At 42.6% G+C, this 20,844-nt stretch overlaps 1 protein-coding gene across 2 annotated transcripts in view; it reads right to left on the bottom strand.

Annotated features, from left to right (window-relative positions):
- Positions 1-9,060: 9,060 nt before the first annotated feature.
- SNX9 (sorting nexin 9) overlaps positions 9,061-20,844 on the bottom strand; it is a 99,961-nt gene continuing 88,177 nt past the window's right edge. For both annotated transcript variants that reach the window (XM_077813265.1, XM_077813266.1), the window contains exons 16-18: positions 19,948-20,062; positions 18,536-18,627; positions 9,061-10,968 (exon numbers count right to left, since the gene is read on the bottom strand). In XM_077813265.1, coding sequence (XP_077669391.1) covers positions 10,921-10,968; positions 18,536-18,627; positions 19,948-20,062 — 255 coding nt within the window. In that variant the 3' untranslated portion in view covers positions 9,061-10,920. The remainder of the gene's footprint in view (positions 10,969-18,535; positions 18,628-19,947; positions 20,063-20,844) is intronic.

The following is a 20,844-nucleotide window of genomic DNA, read 5'->3' as shown; positions in this document are numbered from 1 at the left end:
AGGTCTGGGGTCCCACTGAGGTGGCAACCACAATGGTGAAGCTCGCTCCAGTAGCCAATTTTTCTCTCCAAAGTCTCTTTCCTTAAGGACCCACTAAGGGAATGGTGGATAGAATATCCCATCCCCTCATTCATGTGCCTGCTAGTTAGATCTGGTTTCCCACATACAAATTTTGGCTCACTGATTTGATCCCATACTTTTCTTGTTTCCCAGGCATGATCTTAACAGTCCTTGAGTTATGTCAGTAGGCCTCTTTGTTTGGATTAGTTGAGTCCATCTCCGTTTTGTACCTTTTCCCATCAACATTTGTTATTATGGGTTACTGTGACATCGTATGAGCTTTCACATACCCTTTTACAGTTGAGCTCACAATTAGGGTAAATAGTTAGGCCCAGTTATCACTGCAGGACTTGGCCCGTAAATCAGAATGATGTGGACTGAATTAGCCATATAAATGAAAAGGAGGGGTCAAATTACACTATAGCCATTTAACTTAATTGAATCTATAAGGAAATGTACATGGTGAAATCAGAGGCAGGTGGCAGAGTGAAATTAACATAAATGAACAAGAACAAGTTAAAACCACAGAGCTATAGAAAACAATGTTAACTACGTCAATACAGCTTATTTTAAAGAGCTGTCCAGTTATCCTGAGTGCAGAAAAAGGGAGGGGAGGAGTGGATGAGGACAGAGGATGACAGAGGAAATACTGTATTTTTATACTGTTTCTATATTATTTTATTATTATATTTGAACAACCAGTTTGGCTTGTTAGAATATTTCTGACACACCAGTTACTCATACTGCACATAGTGTGATTTAAGTATAGATGCGCTTTTTATTCTGCTCACTAGCCAAGTTTAGTGTTTGGCTGTTTTATTGTATTACAGATGGGTTTTTCTATTTCACTAAAGTGTCCCAAAATCTTACTGTTAAAATAGTGGCTAATATTTTCGAAACCCTTCATGTAGCTACAAGTAACACAAACTTTCAGGGTTCCCATTTTGGGAGATAAGGATGTTTCTAGATCCAGAAGTGCGTTCTAGTCCCACATCTGAGTTCAGAAGGTTTCACTACATTGTTTCTATAGTACACATGCGTCATACCAGTATGGTTCTACCAGGACTATCCTATGTAGGAGGTAGAAAGGCCTGCATGAGTCTGTCCTGTGGCTGTTGATGATGCTACGTGTAACAAAAGAAAAAAGTTGAGTCCCTGTGGGTAGGTGCCTGGAGGGATGTGTCTGTTTTTCCATTGAAGGGTGTAAAGAATTTAGAATTTGGTTGAAGAGAACATGAGATCCGTGCTGTAAAAAGAGCTGTGTAGGTCTTGCTGTGTAGACCTTGGCCTCTGAGCTCCTGGCCAAGCCAGAATACTCACATTGTGATTTTTCACATGCTAGTGTCTGTCAGCCTGGGCTGCGAGACTCACTCCTAGCAGCTGTGCAGAGATACCTTAAGAGGCAGCCACGGGGAATGGGTGCGGGGCCCTAAGGTGGCTTTAAGCTACCTTTGTGTCCTCCTGATCCTAGACTGTGCTGGGGCCTCCAGCATAAATCGCATAGCTCTGGAGGCTTGTCTGTTATGGCAGCCTCCCAGGTATGCTCTTGTGGCCCCAGCGGTGCCCAGAATCTCTTCACTGTTGTATGCTGTAACTCTAACCTGACAACTCTCTGTCATGACCGGGATATGGACATTCATGCCTAGTCGTAGGAGCAGGAGTCATACCTAGTGGTTAGAACAGAAGTCAGTACCTGTAGATGCCAGAGCCAAGGGTGCTAAGATTTGGAGCCCAGGTTCAGATTTGGGTTACCTGAAGTGAGGAAAGGCAGGAGCAGGGCTGGGACCAAGGTGGGCACAGCAGCTATCACAGCCTTGAGCAAGTGCTTTAAGCAGCTGGTGAACTGTTCCTGGTGGGCTTAAGAGCCCATCTGCTGACTCTTCCAACCAATCAAGCAGTGCAACCAGTCAGGCGCCCTGCTGCAGCTCAGCTGTGCTCGTGAGGTTACCAGGATACCCCCTTTGCTGCAGGCCCTGATTGCTGACAAGCATGCCACCTACACAAGGGTTTGCAAGGGGGCCCTCAGAGGGAGCCCTTATGGCTTTCTCCACAGTGCCAACGGTGGGAGATTCCTCCCCAAACCAGCTGTGGGTCTTTTAGGGCCCTTTATGAGGCTCCAGACTTTTTACCTAGCATAAAATGCCAGGAGTGGGGTTGAGGATCTCACCTGAACTTTTTAAGTTTTCCTAACTGTAACTGATCTGCCCACAGTGGCAGAGCGGTCCCTTTCCTGAGGGATTACAACTAACAAAGGCACATCTACACATTCTACCAAATGTGAATAGGTAGCTTCAATTGCGCCCTTTAATATGAAATAGCTAATATTAATCTGCATTGAATTTCAGCTGTCCTATTGTTGCTTACATGGCCAATCCTTGACATACTATTAGTAACCTCTTTCTGTGCTGAGAATTGGCCATTGACTGCCCCATTCCTTTCCTTTATTAAACAGTTTTTAATTGATGTACTGGAACTCAAACCATAGTTACCAAATTTCCTTGCAGCCTCTTGTTAGGGAAGTTGTTACTTAAAATCCTTGGAAAGTGTAAACAAATTTTATCTCCTTTTTTAAATAATCTTTTTCAAAGAATTCAGAATGATGAGAGAGGCATGACTGGCCCATACACACTCCCTATTAGTCTGAACATATTGTACACATTTAGGTACTTTGAGTGTCTTTTAAGCAGTCTCACAAGTACTGATCCTGGTCCGGGGGACGAACACCTTACTGATCTGTAATTCCTATGGTCACCTTCCATGTCTTTTTAAAAGATGGGTGCAATGATGGTGACCCTCCTCTCTTCCTGTAGCATAGCTGTGTTAAATAATAAATTGTGCACATCTTTGGTAGGAGCTCAGTGACTTCTTCCTTTAGCCCTTTCAGAACTTTCGAATGTATACCATCCGGTTCTGGTGATTTATTATAATTCACTTGGAAGGGCCCAAAAACTAGGGTAAATCAGTTCCATGTGGAAAGGCGACGCTAATAGATCCTGCCTTCAGAAGCAGTTTCAGGATAGTTAATCCACAGAGCATTCCCTGTCCTTATTTAGAGGACTAAAACAAATAAAAGGAAGTAGTTCTTCACTCAGTGCACAGTCAACCTGTGGAACTACTTGCCTGAGGAGGTTGTGAAGGCTAGGACTATAACAGGGTTTAAAAGAGAACTGGATAAATTCCTGAAGGTGAAGTCCATTAATGGCTATTAGCCAGGATCGGTAAGGAATGGTGTCCCTAGCCTCTGTTTTTCAGAGGGTGGAGATGGATGGCAGGAGAGAGATCACTAGGTCATTACCTGTTCGGTTCACTCCCTCTGGGGCACCTGGCATTGGCCACTGTCGGTAGACAGGATACTGGGCTGGATGGACCTTTCGTCTGATCCAGTATGGCCATTCTTATGTTCTCATGAGTAACTAAAATCCATTTAATAAAGGCAAGATTTTACTGATAAAATAACATGTTCACTAATTACAGAGAAACTAGTACAAAAGACAGCCCTTATTGAGCAACCTTTAGCTTAAGAAGCAGCCCTAAGCATGCTGAGAATAGTTAATGGATTTATAGATTTTTAAAGGCAAAAGGGGCCATTATGATCGTAACATAGGCCAGAGAATTTTACCAGTTGATTCCTTGTAACTTGTGGTTCAGCCAGAGCTTAGAAAGTCCTACTCCACTTTGATGAAGGGTCACCCTAATGAAACAGCAGATCTGTGTCAATCTCTTGAGTGGTCTCTCAAGACTGGTTTCACTGTGTTCAGGGAATAAGACCAAGACAAAAAATGGGATCCTAAAGTTGTCTCTAATTCTGTATTTAGGGGCCTAAATAAGTGACTTGTGTCATGAAGTCTGAGCACCCGGTAGCGCCTGTTGACATCAAGGCTCCCATTTAAAAATATCTCGGGCCAAGCCTTCTTTTCTGATGCCAGTTTGTACTTTAATGTGGTGAAGAAGGGAAGTGAGAAAGTAGAAGATGGTATAGGAAGAAGTCTTTAGTTGTTCCTCACAAATGTAGGAGTACATTTATCCTCAGATCACTTCTCTGAGAGTTAAATCCATCTAATGGAAGTGCAATGCTCCAACATCACAGTGTATGGCACTAGGAGACGGCAGTGTTTTAGCTTTCAGCATTTCCTCTGCATTCTTCAAAAGGTTTCCATGCAATCTCACGGGACTCATATGATCTCTCTAACTCCTGGGGCTTCACTACATTGAGCTGCTGTATCTCGCATTTCAGAAGTGGCGTCTCCTGGTCCAATATTGTTTAGTACCTTTCACTCCCTCTGATTAGTGCTCTGCATGAAGTAAAACTGGGATCATAGACTGTTTCAAAGCAGTATTGGCAACACTCCCAGAACATGAGAAGGAAACAAAGAAGGGGGTAGGAAGACACTGGGGAATGGGATGATGAGCTAAAGGAGACTGAAGAACAGAGAAGAGTGTAAATCTAGGAAGAGGCAAGAGACGAGAACAGGAAAAAATGCCCCTGGTTTTAAAATACAGGGCTGATATTTCCTAGATAGCAGTGTGAGAGGTGCATTAAAAGGGCTTAGGTGGACAAAGATAATAGACAAAAGGTGGGAGTTCAGCATCTCCCCCCTGCCCCCCCCCCACCTCTAGTTAAATAAAAGGGGGGGGGTAGCTAAAAGAAATAGCCTTGCAGCAAACAGGCAGGGGACAAGGGTTGGATGTCATTTTACAGACAATACAGAAAAAAGCACCCCTCATCAACTGTGCCACCCTTCCTTGTACTGAGTAGCACCACTGAAGTCAGCAAGAATGACACTTCTACAACCTATCCTGAAGGATGACCCAACACTCTCACAGATCTTGGGAGACAGGCCAGTCCTTGCCTACAGATAGCCCCCCAACCTGAAGCAAATACTCACCAGCAACCACATACCACACAACAGAACCACTAACCCAGGAACCTATCCTTGCAACAAAGTCCATTGCCAACTGTGCCCACATATCTATTCAGGGGACATCATCACAGGGCCTAATAACATGAGCCACACTATCAGAGGCTCGTTCACCTGCACATCCACCAATGTGATATATGCCATCATGTGCCAGCAATGCCCCTCTGCCATGTACATTGGTCAAACTGGACAGTCTCTACGCAAAAGAATAAATGGACACAAATCAGATGTCAAGAATTATAACATTCATAAACCAGTCGGAGAACACTTCAGTCTCTCTGGTCACTTGATTTCTGATCACAAAGTGACTATCCTTCAACAAAAAAACTTCGAAAACAGACTCTAATGAGAGACTGCTGAATTGGAATTAATTTGCAAATTGTATACAATTAACTTAGGCTTGAATAGAGACTGGGAATGGTTGAGTTTTTATAAAAAGTAACCTATTTCCCCTTGTTTATTCCTCCGTGCCCCCCCTCCCCCTCCGTTCCTCAGACGTTCTTGTTAAACCCTGGATTTGTGCTGGAAATGGCCCACCTTGATTATCATACACATTGTAAGGAGAGCGATCACTTTAGATAAGCTATTACCAGCAGGAGAGTAGGGTGGGGGGAAGAGAAAACCTTTTGTAGTGATAAACACCCATTTTTTCATGCTTTGTGTGTATAAAACATCTTCTGTATTTTCCACAGTATGCATCCGATGGAGTGAGCTGTAGCTCACGAAAGCTTATGCTCAGATAAATTGGTTAGTCTCTAAGCTGCCACAAGTACTCCTGTTCTTTTTGCGCATACAGACTAACACGGCTGCTACTCTGAAACTTCCTTACAGAGTAGTATGCTTCTGTGTCAGTAAGAGCAGCAGATGGGGAAATGAGTGCTTTATGGTCAAATCACTTGCAGATTGAAAAGTCTGATCTAACGCCAGTTCTGGATTGCTCTCTGCGAGGCCTGGCGTGTTTTCACAGAATGTCAGCATGTTTTTTTTCACAATCCTGGTCCTTTCTTTATTCACAAATTGTTAAAAAAAAACCCTCATCGAGCACAGCTGTAGCACTAACACAACATAAACAAGTCAGGCAGGAACTTGGACGGACAGCCAGCCACCTGGGAATAAAAAGTGCCTTTCTACCCTTTCATTGTTCTGGGTGCAGAACCTCTACCCTCCCCAGAAGCCCTTTTTCATCTCAATGAACTGCCCTCCCGTTTGCTTTCAGCACTGACTTTCTAAGGGCATGGCTATACTTGCAGCTGTAGCGTACTTTGAGTTAAACCCGCCTTCGGCGAGCACAGTAGGGAAAGTGCGGCAGTCTGTCCACACTGACAGCTGCAAGCGCGCTGGCGTGGCCACATTTGCGGCACTTGCAGCGGCATTGGGAGCCGTGCATTATGGGCAGCTATCCCAGCATGCAAGTGGCTGCAATGTGCTTTTCAAGGGGGGGGAGCATGGAGTGAGTTGTATAGATAGGGGGGAAAGAGAGAGAGTGGTTTTTTGAGAGCATGTCAGCATGTTGTCTTGTAAGTTCAGACAGCAGCAGACCCTCCTCCCCCCGCCTCGCTCTCTCACATACACACCATGCCACACTAATGGTTGCTTTGTCTCAGAGGAGATAAGCAGCCAGCTGTCAGAAATGGAGCTTTCAACGGGCATTCCTACAGCCGATTCCAAACAATGACAAGAGCAGCCACTTGACTTAAGGGGATTATGGGACATTTCTGGAGGCTGATCAGAGCACAGTAATGCAACACCTCTTCCACACTGGCACCGTGGTGCTCCAGCAAGGGCGCAGCAAACGTTATTCCACTCGCTGAGGTGGAGTACCAGCAGTGCTGTAGCCGCGGAGTCAAAGTGCTCTACTTGCCTTGCCAGTGTGGATGGGTAGTGAGCTAGTGCGCCCGGGGCGCCCTTATTGCACTGTAACTCACAAATGTAGCCAAGGCCTTAGTCACAATCTGCTTACAGCTGTCTCTAGCTCCATTAGCTTTAGTGGAATAACTCACGATTTACATCAGTATTGAATCAGAGCTAAAGCTTTTATATTTATATTGGACATTTATTTTCAAGTACAGCAGCTCCTTGATGGCAGACTGCAAGGTGGTCTCTCCTGTGATTGTGAAGCTTACAGTCATGCTGTTTTCTCTGCCAGAGCTAAGAGTAAGTTTATAATCAGCATCTAGAAAGGAAATAAACTTTACACAGGAAGACAGTTATTGTTGCTATCTCCTGCTAAATAAGAACACATTCTTATTTACCATGGAAGCAGTTCTCCATTTCCATCTGCTCTTTTGGTTTGTACATCTATACATGGAAACAGGTTAAAGTAAGTGATTCCATCATGTCTTGCCCCCTGAAGGTCAGATGAGGTCAGTGCTCACATGAGAGGATTCTTTGGTGCTGCAGAAAGCAGTGATGATTCAGCAGTGGCACACACCTTTACCTGAGTCAGTGCTGAACCAGGCCCCTGGAGTGGCATGTAGGGGGTTCTCTGTATTACACCTCACCAAGAACAGCACTTGCAGCCAAAGTCTTACGGGATGAGCTGTAGTATAGGTGTCCTAGCCACGTTCCACTTCTAGTAACTAGGGTAGGCTCTGCCAATCTAGAGTCCTAGGCCCTTTCATTTGCCATTGTGCAGCATGAAAGTTTTTCCTTCTCTCTAGAACACTCAGTATGGCTCAGTGGAGTCTACCCTGGAAAACAAGAATAATTTTAAAGGGTGTCTAGGACTAAGTCCCTGCAGTTTCAATTGCTTATGGTGAAATTCTTCACTTCCTGGACATAGCTGTTTTGCACTGTTAAATAGCTGGCATGTTCTACTTCCTAGATTACTGCATTTTGATGGTGGAAGAAGTGATCCCTACCCAGGCCTTATTTCCCTTTGAAGTCAGAAGTAAGCCTATTAACACTTAAGTACAGAGTTGCTTTATGGCAGGTGGGGGAGAAGTTCCCATCAATAGTATTTTTTTCCCTTTAGAATTGTGATGTCATTGCAGACAAAGAAATTATGCAGCTACTGTTCTCCAAGGAACCATTTGTACATTTATGTTCATATTTTTGCTACACTAGCACTTGGAGAAAGGGGGACTACTCAAATCACTGCACAGGATAGCATTTGTTAACCAACCTGGCATTAAATCTAACTCCTAAAAGGTGCTAAATGTTTTAGGAAGTGGCTTCAAAATTTGACACACATGGAGCTGTCAATGTTTGATAGGATGCATAATTTATTAATTATAGGAAAACAAACATAATATGCCAAGAAATGCATTTCCAAGGCATTTTGGAACTTCTGTGGGTATCATTCAGCCTCATCCTACTACATAAACTGTGCAGTGATTGCACAGCAGTGTACTCTTCTCACATTTTATTGCTTACAGGTGGGCATGGTGAGTGTTAGTACTACAGCTAGGAAAGTCTTGCACTGCTGTGCTCTCCAAATCCCTGATGCGAACTAACTGAATGATCCCCTCGTTTCCCATTTAACTAATTAAGCCAAGAACCTGCCAACATTTTCATTCAGTAGACCACTTCCTTCTCATGGACCCACCTTCCTCTAGCAATACCAACATACTGCTTGACTGTTTTTTAACTCGCAGGCAGCAAAACTGAGTAGTCTGGTATTTGCCTTCTCTCCTACATTCTTTATGGAAAAAGTGAGGATGCTTTTTCATTCTTCTGCTGGCCAGGTTGCATAACCTGATGAAGCAAAGCAATGTAGGACACATTTGCACCTCACGCTACATCTTCAAGTTAAGAAGCTGTATGATCTTCTCAAGAAAACAGTCTTATGGGTATACATAAATATATATTAGTCTGAGGAATTTATTTTCTAGGACTTAAACAGATTTGCTTGTTTTAAATAGTTTTATATGTCTGACATAGGTGTTACAAACACAACTTCCCCACACTGGAAATGCACACCTTATGCTTAGATTCCCAAACCATCTCCACTAAAAGATGCACAACCTGCAACTTGTGCATCAGGGTCAGCTCAAAGCTTGGTAAAAGAATTCCCCCCAGCTAAGAACCAGTTACAAAGAACTTTCATCACAGAAAAATGAATATACAAAGGCTGAAAAAATGTTGGTTTGAAAAGGTGCTTTCAGAATTTACTGTACACGTCGTAACAATTTATTTTATAGGTTGCTTCTACATGCAGGAAAGATCTTACATTTGGTGTAAAACATTTATACACATTCTTTACAATTTTTACATATATTTAAATGGCTGTATCAAACACTGCTCTATGGAATTTGGAAGAAAACTAAATTGAGGGAAAACAAAGTATTTATAAAATATGAACAAAACCTGTGCTACTAAAGAGCATCTGGACTCAGGCTTAGTGATTTTTTGTTTTCATGTTATTCAGGCAGATCCAGATTTTTCTTTTATTGTAAAAATATTTCACAAAAATAACAGCAATACACAACATAGTAAGGCAACAATAGAATCAACAGAATGTACCCGTCACTTATCATGGCTTTGTGGGTAAAATAAATTATTCCTTAAGTTGTTTATATTTGAGGGAAGATTCTAGCAAAAGCTGCAGTTTGGCATCCTGGCTTGCTTGTGGCATTAAGTGAAATACTGGACGGTAACTATCAGAAGTTTGCCTAAAGTGTAGTTGTTTAGTGGCACTTCGTTAGTGAAGACAATAACTGTGCCATTCATGTGCCGTGAACACCATACCTCATTTGCACCTACAGTATTATTTTTAATAACTTATTTGCCACACATCCTGGATTTCATTCAACACCTCAGAGGTCATGCTTCAGTTTGCACTTGAATTCCCCCCCCCCTTCCTTTTAGTGGCTGTGGATTCATTTTTTTTAAGCTGAATGGGAGCCAGTAGCATGTTGTAGTACTGTGTGAAAACCTGAGTTGGGTAGTAATCTGGGGACTCCTGTCACTTGGGGTCAAAAGTGACTGGAAGTGTCATCTCTGCAGATACTCTGACTTCTGTATGGCAAAGGGGAAGATGATAGCCAGGACACAGCACTGAGTACCCTATCAGAGGTAGCCCATGGCTGAATAATATTTAATGGAGTCAGACTGCTGGTGTGAAAGAATATTTTTCCAGTTTCCTGGAATGGCTCTTTCCTTGGTTAATGTCTCTTCTTTGCACAGTGCATGGCCAGGAGGGGAGGGAGAGCCCAACACACACAAGCTCTAAGGCTTTGTTCCACAAGAACGGAATATTAAGTAATTATGGAAAAAAGTGAACAATTTGCCAGCCATCATGTTATGGAGACTGTGCTGGAAGTACATGTTGGAAAGCATAACCATATAGAGCAAAATGATCAACAAAACAACAATCTTAAGAGATTATCTTGAGTGTGCAACTGAAACATACACAAACTTTACATGACTGCTGAAAGGAATTTCAACAAAAGGCTGAATGGTATATAAGGAAAATAAAAAAAATAAAAACCATCTTTTTCTGGCTTATTCACTTTTTTTAAATGAAAAAAATACCTCATGATCTGACACTAGTTAAGAGTAAACTGGAAGAAATGACAAACCATGAATCTGTTTGTAATCCATGGAAATGCAGACTAGTTTGACAATTTCGAGCCCTACAACTGAGAGCACTTTCTAGCAAGAGACAGCTTTTGTTTAAAAGATAGATATGGAGGGAGAGTGTTCAAGATAAATATATATACCTAAATAACTGGTGCATTTAGACTGAAGAAGTAAACATCAAATTAGTTTCACTCTTTCTGCAATTCAGATTTTGTTTTTTTGGCTGGCAAAGACTAATGCGGAGAACAGTAAACATCTTAAATTATTTTAACTGTTTTTTTGCAATTCAGATTTTTTTCCTTTTGGTGTGGTGTTTTTTGGTTTCTTGGATGGCAAACACTAAAACTTTTTAGTCGCATTGCCCCCACATCAGAAAAGCACTTCGGAGTTGTTCTTCGTTATCCATCCCAGTTTATTTCTACATCACCGGAAAGCGGCCAAGTGCCTGCCTCAGTTTTTGTGCAATCTGGAACAAACAAAAAGAACACATGAATAGCATGACTACTTTACATATTTAAATTACATAGCTTTCATGCTCATCTTAGAGCTCTCTGCCAAGAAAATTTCAGTTGATTCATTCCTCAAATATTAAATGTTCAACTTAGGAAAACAGTATTAGTGGATGCAGTGCTTTCCTACCCCAGTTAATGATTCTGTGTATTTATAGTGTTCATGAAAGATATCGGATTGACAGCTCTGGACTCTCCATACCTCTAGCTAGTGACAGAACACAAGATGGCCAGTGCAAGGTTCCTACACTGTTGTACCAATGTGCCTTACCCCTGACTTGGAGGGACACTTCAGTGGCAAGAGGTTCGATAATTCTTAAGGCCCATTCGGTGCTTTTCTGCAGAGACCCCATAGTTGCCAATTAGCGCAATTTGATGGGATGCTTTTTGTGATATGTCCAGTAGCAACTGCAGTGAGACAAACAATTAGACTGAAGATCCATCTAATAGCAACAACCATTTCTGCTCACCCAGGGGCAAAAGGTTTCATATTCCATTACCAAGCCTTTGAGCTGTTCAGTTCCTCTCTCTTTTGTAACTAAAAATAATTTTTTAGACTCTTAAGTGGCTTTAACCACAAATATTCTGGTATAAATTCAGAGGGGCATCTGAGCATAGGAGTCTCAGTTCAAAACTTACAACTTCAAGACGCTCTCACAACATGCATGTTACGCCAAATAAAACCCATTCGAGGTCCCATCCACCTATACTACTAGTGATACACTGAAGGACTGAAAGAAGTGGGCCAAGAGCAGCAAGAAAAGGGAGTTAAGAGTGTGTAAATTAGAGTAAGCTTACTTATACTTTAAGCCACATCATCTTCTGGCGCCTCAAAATGTAAATCACATCATTTTGAAACCACTTACAAATATGCAAGTCTGAAGTAGGTCTAGGAGTCTGAGACTAAGGGAAAAAGGCTAGTGGAGACTAAGCATATAAACTCTTTCTTTCAGCTACTTAAAGTTATACAGCTACCGGGAACCAAAGTAAAGAAGTCATATTTCCTTTATTCTACTTTCCCATGTTGCTGGCATGTCATTTTCCTTTCCAGTGTAGAAGGCAATACACACACAGACAACCAGGAAAGAACTTTTCTGGAAATCCCCTAAAATCCAACCCTATACTGTGGTGCTAGTGTTTTCTTCTTAAGTCCTTTGTATGGACTAAAATCATAAACTTATTCCACACATAATATCCCAACATACTATCAGTCATTGTTGATTTGTGGGGAGATTAGACTCCTACCACTTTCTGTTTACAGATATTTGGATCTGTGATTTGGCCTCAGATGTACTTTGAGATACTGTCACTTGCAGTGATTTGCACACATTTGTTTTTACATTTAAACTGGAGAGAATTTTCATTTTGATGGGTGTGACGCTGGCAGACCAGGTGCCAGCTCATGCCAATGCCCCTAGGCCTCACTGAAAGATGACAAATGCATAGCCAAAAACCGGTCTCGCTCACCAGTATGTTAGTGTTAAAATATGTATTAGATTTATAAGAATGTGTTTAGACTTTAATACATGCAGCATCCTACAATCATTTCATCTTATAACATGCAGTACAGATGTTATAAGGTTACATTAAGTGTTTACATTGTAATGCTCTGTAATTGTGTAAGTCGTCAAACAGCTATGTAGAAACAGAAGGTGTTGGTCCTGCCCACCAAGAAGGCCCACTGAAACAAAATCAGCCATTGTAAAACCTCAAAGAACAAAGACTTTGTTGATTCCCTCCCACACACACACACACCATGAAGAGAGATGTAGGTGGACTCATCCCATCAGTTTGAATTCTGAGGGGAGAGAGTAAATTACTCCTGGCGGAATCCAATGCCACTGCACAATGCAGAATTTTGCAGAAATGAATGTTTTTTGCGCATAATTTCCTTTCTCCCACAGAAATGGGCTGCAGTGCTGCTGGCCACCACTAGGAGCTTCTGGACCCAGCAGAGCCCAGGTCATACATAGAAGACATTGCAGGGTGGGGAGGGGGAGGGGGAGGAGGAGCGGGAGGGTTCCTGGCACCTGCAGTTCCCAACATGCCCTGAGGGAAGGAGAGAGTGGTGCGCAGGAAACTCCAAACAAGCATAGGACCCAGAAGCATGGGTCCTCTTCTGGATCCCTGGGCAGTAGGGGGAAGGGTGTCTGGGCTGGGGGGAGAGGGGCAAAGCTGGGTTCTGGGAGGAAGTGTCTGCACTGGGTTGGCCCTGCAGCTGGGTTCTGGGAGGGAGGGGGCTGGGCGGAGGTTCAGGTATATTGGCTGGGAGAGGGGCCCCATGGCTGGACTCAGAGGGAGGGGTTGTGGGTGTCTGGTTCCCCAGCTGGGCTTGGAGGTGTGGAAAAGAAACAGGAACTGGGTTGTCCTAGGCGTTTCTTTAACTCACTCTCTTCCCCCCCAAGGAGTACAGAGTGAATGAGTGAGTGTCTTTATTGTTACAGGTATTTTGAAATAAATTACCACATTGAAACTGGCATGATTATGTAGTGTTTGACAAATACAATTTGCAGAATTTTAAAATAGTGTGCAGAATTTTTAATTTTTTGGTGCAGAATTCCCCCAGGAGTAAAATATCCCTGATGGAAGGAACTGTATCTCCATGCTGCTTGAATTCTGAGGGGTGAAGATTTCTAAGCATAAACAAGAGCTCCCCAGGGCTTGGCCTGAAGGACATATGAGCTTGCATATTACAGCATCTTCTGTTACCCTTTTGGATCATTAGGCTAACTCTTGTGTATGTATATTTACCTACTTTAATCTTGTAAATAACTAATTTCTTTTCTTTTCTTAGTTGTCTTTTGTGAGAGATGTAGGGTACAACTGACTTGGGGTAAGTGACTTTTTTCGGACTCTGAGCAACCTGAATATTGCTGTGATTTCAGGTGTAAGGCACCATCTATCACAAAGGCAGGCTTAACTAGGTGGCAAGATAGACAGTCCTCTTGGGTACTCCAGTCTAACTCCATGTTACAGCTCTTATAGTGCTTAAGGAGTGGACACTTAATACTCGGTGAAATCTAAGTATAGAACGTACAACCAGTTTGAGGTTTGTGCCCTGGTTTGTAACGGTCTGCTCTGAGGCTGGTTGGTACTCACACTCCTGAGCCACTCCAGACAGCTTGACAATGGGAATATCAGCGCAAGCTAGATACACACTTAATTCAAGACCATTTGCTTTCCTTTCAGTAATCTATTAAGTTCTGGTTTTAGAATTTCATGTTGATCACCTAAAGGAACTTGAAGGGTAGTTATAGGAACTAACAGCCAATTAATGCCCTGCTGAAATTCAGCAATAAAACGTTTAACTTTAATCCTAATAGATAAAGCTCCAAACCATAACAGTGTATTGTTTCTTCAGTATTTGGACAATTGTCATTTGCTCAGGCAGTGATGCAACTTTGTTTAAATTAAAAAAAAATCTCACCCGTTAAAGCTTAACTCTTTAGGCTAAGAAGGTCTTGAGTTCCTGCCAGCAAATGTGGATGCAACTTACATTACTACTTGGTGGATGAGAATTCTTGAACTAATATCAAAAAGGGGGACATACACATAAACCCATTCATGCTTGGATTTAACAGACTGGCTAGGTGTGATCTGTCATGCACACTGGGTGGTTTTTCCAAACACACACACACGACCGTAATGTCTGGACAATAATTTCAGTCAGTTAGGTGTTTCTGAGGGGGTCACTTAGCTGCCAGTTATTATTTTACTCAAGAACATACCATTATTGCATGTTCTCATGTGTTATTCATAGTATTAATAGTTAGTCTGGCCACTTGCCATTAAACTTGTAGGACCCAATTCTCATTTACACTAAATCTATTTTACACCAGCCTGGCAGTATGGGGTGGCGCTTAATTTGCAGTTTTGGCCACATTCACCCTGGAGAGAGCAGGGGTAATGCTAACTGCAGCTGCACCAGAGTGTGAAATCACCTTGCTGGCAGATAGGGGATCATTATCACCACCCTTCTCTATGTGATTCTGTCAGACAGCTGTAAAATCTGGTAGCACTACCTATTGAAGTTGCCCAACACTGTAAGACCCTGTTTTTCAGTTGTATGCCGAACTTTAACCACTTGGGCTGAAATTTCCCAGGCTGGGTTTCTGGCACAGGCTGAATCTTTTTGAAAATTTCAGTGAAAATGGTTTAGCGATTTCTAGGAATGAGCTGACATAAAAATACATTGTTATGCACATGTTAAAAAATTCTAGCAACCTTTTCTTTTAAGAGCTCATGCTTTGGAACGGAGACTTAAAATTAGGCAGTGTTTGGTGTTTTGTATCTTGTATCAGGAATGGGCCTTGTGCTGTCCCCATGAAAATCCAACCAAATTTGGTAAAACTAAGCCTTTGAAGTTGCAGTTCACGCATGCCCACTAGACATGTAAAAGTTTAACAGCTAAACTCTCTAAAGATTCAGTCCTCAATGTGTATGTTCAATCCCTCCTATCTCCTAGTGCTCCCCTGACTGCATCACCATCCTTACAGGGCAACTGAGCTTGCTCCAGCCATCAGGGCAAAATCTGTAATAGCTGCTCCTCCCTACTGCTCTGGTCCAGACACCAGAACAGAGCAGGGGGCCGGTTTCTTGTGCTCCCAATGATGACCCTACTGGCACCCAGGCAATAGGGAGGAGGAAGTGGTCTGATATGAATACGGAGGGGGGAAAAGCTGGACTGGGAGAGGGAAAGTAGGACAGTAATAGTTTAGGACAAAAAGAGTCTCGGAAAACTGGGCTGGCGGGGAGGAGAGAAACTCTGACTGGGGGATGGGAAGAGGCTGGGAGATGGTGTGGAAATTATGGGGGTCAAAGCCAGGAACCAGCTGGCAGGGGAATGGTCTCTAAAATCAGATTCGGAGATAGGGGAGACTGAGACTGTAAACCAATAGGCGGAGGAGGGGCAGAGGAAAAGGATGACAGATTTGACAAGCAGATGGGGTGCAGACTCAGATGAGGGAAATGGGCAGTGAGGAGAAGACAGATCTGATGAGGAGCCTGGGCAGGAGGCTGAGTGGGACTGGGAGCTGGGAGGGGGTGGGGGCAGGAGAAAGGAACTGGGACTGTCTGGGCAAGCAGACTGGAACTAGGACAAGCAGACTGGGAAGACAGGGAAAATGGGCCTGGAACAAGAAGCCCGAAGAATGGAGACTGGGACTGGATAGGCAAGAAGAATAGGACTGGGACAAGGAGCCAGGGGTGTGGAACAGGCAGAAGAATGTTCCACTAACACTCCCCCTTCAGAGCCTGAAGAGAAACCCAGGTTTCTTGAGACTAACCATTCTTCTACTGTCAGGAAATATCCATGAAATCCACTGGCAAAGTGCGTTTCTCTTCACCTTTTAGTGCTGGTCCCCACAGAAAATGATAATTTATTATTGCTATTAGTTACTTCATTAGTTCAAGTGGCAATAGTCTATGTGCTGTGAATATAAAAGGCTCCTATTCTACTGATGACTCATGGGGGGGGGGTTCAATAAGATGCCACATGACGAAATTTCTGTCTTATCAGTTTGCATTTTGAAAAACCCTAATAAATTATGTACAAATACTACATCAGATTTGTTAAGTGAAGCATTCAAAAGTTAGAAAAAGCCAGAATTAAAGTTGCCTGTGCAAACTTAGCAAGACCTTTTGTGCGTATGCACCATTGTACAGTCTTTGATTACATGATCACAAACTAGTTTTTACCACAGGATCCTCCCCCCCATTCAATGCACTGGATGGATGGTACTCACTTAATGAGCAACTATTCAATATTTAGTTTTTTTCCTTGTTGGTCAATGTATGTTTCTAGGACTTATTTACTGTACACTAGTCAAACACTAATTAATCTATTTTCACAATGTCTGTGTGTGATGAGCGAGGGGTATTATTCCCATTTACAGACAGAAAGATGAGACACAGAGAGATGAAGGTCAAAAGTAGCCACAAATTTTAGGTACTCTATTTGAGATGCCTTGGACTTGATTTTTCAGAGTAGTTAGCATAATATAGCACTTTATACGTTCAAAACATAGCTCCCAATGACTTCAGTTGAGCACCATAGAAAGGTCCATGAGGCAAGTAATAAGTCTGTCTTCACAACAGGGTTTGAAGAGCGTGCAGTAAATAAGGCGCGTGGCCCCATACTGAACAATAAAGAGAAAACAAAATTTACTCCTGAGGGAATTCTGCACCAAAAAAATATTCCGCGCACAATATTTTACAATTCTGTATATTTGTCAAAACAACACCATTTTCAAATTATTTGCTGACAAATATTTTGAAATAAATTACCAAAATAATTGAAAATGGTGTGATTATATTGGGTTATTTTGACAAATAAAATATGCAGAATCTTGCAGAAATTTAAATTTTTCAGTGCAGAATTCCCTCAAAAGTACCAGGGTTCTGTGTGGTGCAGTCTGGGTGTGGGCAGCTCAGTGGGCCGTCTGGGTGCAGGGGGGAATCTGGGTGCACAGGGGCTTGGTGTGAAGTTCTGGGTGCAGGGGGAATGAGACTCGGGGGGGGAGGGCGCGAGGTGAAGGTGGTTAGGGCTCAGTAGGGGTGGGGACTGGAACTTGGTGGGGTTGGGGTTCAGGGTGCAGCTAATTGGGGCTCAGTGGGGTGGGGGTCTGGGGTCTCCTGATGCAGGGGATGAGGCTCAGTGGGGTTGGGGAAGGAGTTCTGGGTGCAGGGAACTCTTGAAATGGAGGGAGCTTGGTGTGGGGGTTCCAGGTGCATGGGTGGGGGGAGGGGTCACTGTACAGGGAGCTTCCCCACCACCCCCACTCTGCACCTGGAACTCTCCCCCCAAGCCTCACCCCCACACAGGCACATCCTCCCCTCAAGGTGCAGAGCTTCCATCAGCCAGGGGAAGTTTCTGGGGCTTGATCTGACCCAGCTCTGGCTGCTCCATGCAGGGAAGGAGGAGGTGCAACTCCATCCCCCCCCCCCCCCCCAAGCTGGGATTAAGATCCCTGGGTGGCCAGGACATCACCAGACCCCTCTTCCCCGAGCTGCTTGAACAGATGTGTCTGAGCTGCCATGAGGGCTGAGTGAGCACTGGTGCAGTTTCTCTTTGCTTCCCCACAGAAACCATTTCCTGCAAGGAAGCAAAGGGATTCTGCAGGGGGCAATTTTCTGCTGCATTGCAGTTGCGCAGAATTTCCCCAGGAGTAAAAATATCAAAGAGCTGCTCATTAGGTGAGCATAAGCATTTCCTAACTTCCAGTGCTTGACTTAGCAGCTTTAATAATGTTATTTTAAAGAAGTCAATTGAGTGTAATATATTATATGTTAAGTTCCATGTGCTGCGAAGTTTTGGTTTTGGAAGTCTCTACAGAAAATGTTCTTTCAGTTCATCCTTTGTTCCTGTACTTTTTTGTTAAATTAAATGTAAAATTGCCTTTCAAGCAACTGCTTTCAAAGAGATGTGCACATGCAGAATGATTAATACACAGCTAGCGTTTGACAGATAAAATAAGTGGCCTCACAGCATGCACGAGAAACCAGCACTGATCTGCTGCAGCTTACCGTTTCATAAAACTGTGCCTGCTGTTCCAGGTAGAGGCGGATCACGTTATTGTAGTCATAAATCCGGTTACTGTGGAAATGATTCATCTCCGCTGTAGTCAAAACACAGGATACAAATTAATTTAGAAAAATGCTCATCAACAAGAGCAGTTTCATTAGTTCGGATTAGTTACTGTGTTAACTAGGAGTGCAGTCTTTTTTTTTTTTTTTAACCCAATTCAGCACCAAATGCAGTCAGTGCAATTACTTTGGGAATACTATTACTTTGCACTTTTATAGTATCTTTTCTCCATGGAGCTTACATTACTTTACAAACAAATTAAGTCACACAATAGGGATTCATCAGTCACTGAAATGCAGCCACGTTTGGTGTCGATCAACAGTTATATAATAGTACACAGCAACAGAGTTTACTAAATGAAATAAAAAGGATATTATATCCAATCTAAAAACTGTAGGCAAAAATGGAATTACTTAAACTGGAATTTGGCAAGGATGTTGGGGTTAACATCCACATTCTTATGAAAAGTGAAAAGCGGTAATTTTTATTAATTAGTGCAAAGATTGCTGCTGTCAAGCGTGGTCACCCAATACTGTATGGAAACATTGGTTCAGTGTTGACTCTGAGGAAAGAGCATCACTTATCGAATCCTCAACATCTTGAATTGCAGCATCTTGGTCTCTCATTCAAATACTGACCCAGCCTGCCTATTTAACTTGCAAGATCTGATAGAATCACAGAATTCAGCAGTTTAGCTTGTGGCTAGGTATGGAAGTAATTCTACAGAACACAATCAATACCCAGCAGATAAGATCTACCCTCAAGAAACAATCAATGGCCTTCATTTATATCCTGATTCAGGCAAGCACTTAAAAGATTTTGTTTGGGCTGGAAAGTTTTCCGAGTACAGCTCTCTCCCATAAAGGACTCCAGCTACTCCTGTTCTTTGAAACTAAAATGTACTTGCACCAACTCAAACTTTGGCTGTAAAAAACAAGCACTTTGGTACGAAGTAAAATACCATTTGCTGTTTTTCAGACTCGAATTCTCAATAGCAAATGCAGTTGGGGACATTACCTAGAAGTAAATTCTACTAACAAACCTCCTAGGGAGGCAGCATTGCCTAGTGGCTAGAGTCCTGGACTGAGACTCAGGAGGCCTGGATCCTACTCCTGACTCTGCCACTACCTGCTGATGACCTTGGGGAAGTCACTGTCCCATTCTACCTCAGTTTACCCATCTGTAAAAGGTGAGGGTGCTGACCTAATTTGTAAAGCTCTTTGAGATCTATGGATGAAAAGTGCTACATATTCTTATTCCTAGTACAGCACAGGATTTCCCTTTAAAATTTTCCTCTTAACTAGTGTTTCAGAGTCTGTAACATTGTCACTGAACTTCAAGTTTGTTTTACCTTGTAATGCATAAGCCATGGTGCTTACACGCTTCACCATGTTCTGCTTATCCTGTGGTGTTATTTTACTGGTTGCGACTAATTTATCACTTTCCTTCACTTTTTCTATTGCTCCCTGTTAAGACCAAAATGCAGGATGATTAAAACAACAATCAATTAAAGGTTATCATATTAGCTTAAAACAGGGGTTCTCAAACTGGGGGTCAGGACTCCTCGGGGGTTGCAAGATTATTACACGTTAGCCCCCACCCCAAACCTTGCTTTGCCGCAAGCATTTAGAATTGTGTTAAATGTATTAAGAAGTGTTTTTAATTTATAAGGGGGGGGGGTCCGCACTCAGAGGCTTGCTATGTGAAAGGGGTCACCAGTATAAAAGTTTGAGAACCATCGGCTTAAAACAACAACTCGACAGACCCATAGCATGTGTACAAATCTGATTTTGCCTTTCAGTACTTTCCCCCAAAATGTGTTGTTTAATTTTAGATATCTTCTGATTATGCCAGTGGGGGGAAATGGCAGAAGACATGAGCACTGATTACAAGCACACTGAAACAGGGTTTGATACACAAAAGTTAACATACATATTTACAGGAGGTGATAATAGGCCAAGCTTCCAAAATATAATGGAGTTCTAGATGGACCATATCTAAACACTTCCAGCTTCCAAATGCTTCTAGGACCTATTATCTAATCATCCAAGATTTGTGCAATGTAAACTGCTTCAAGAGAACTTATTTCCCAAAAGGACCCATTTACTATCAGTGACTTAATGACGTTTATGTAGCCTTTGACTAGTAGGAATATTTAGTCATTTGTACTTTATTTGTGGGAGAATTAAGGTGTGCCTGGCAAATCAGCTACTTAGAATGAGCCCCTTTTTTGTGCTCATACAATTCT

The sequence above is a fragment of the Eretmochelys imbricata genome, chromosome 3 (assembly GCF_965152235.1).
Source record: "Eretmochelys imbricata isolate rEreImb1 chromosome 3, rEreImb1.hap1, whole genome shotgun sequence".
Taxonomy (NCBI): Eukaryota; Metazoa; Chordata; order Testudines; family Cheloniidae; genus Eretmochelys; species Eretmochelys imbricata.
This window is presented reverse-complemented; position numbering and strand designations above follow the sequence as displayed.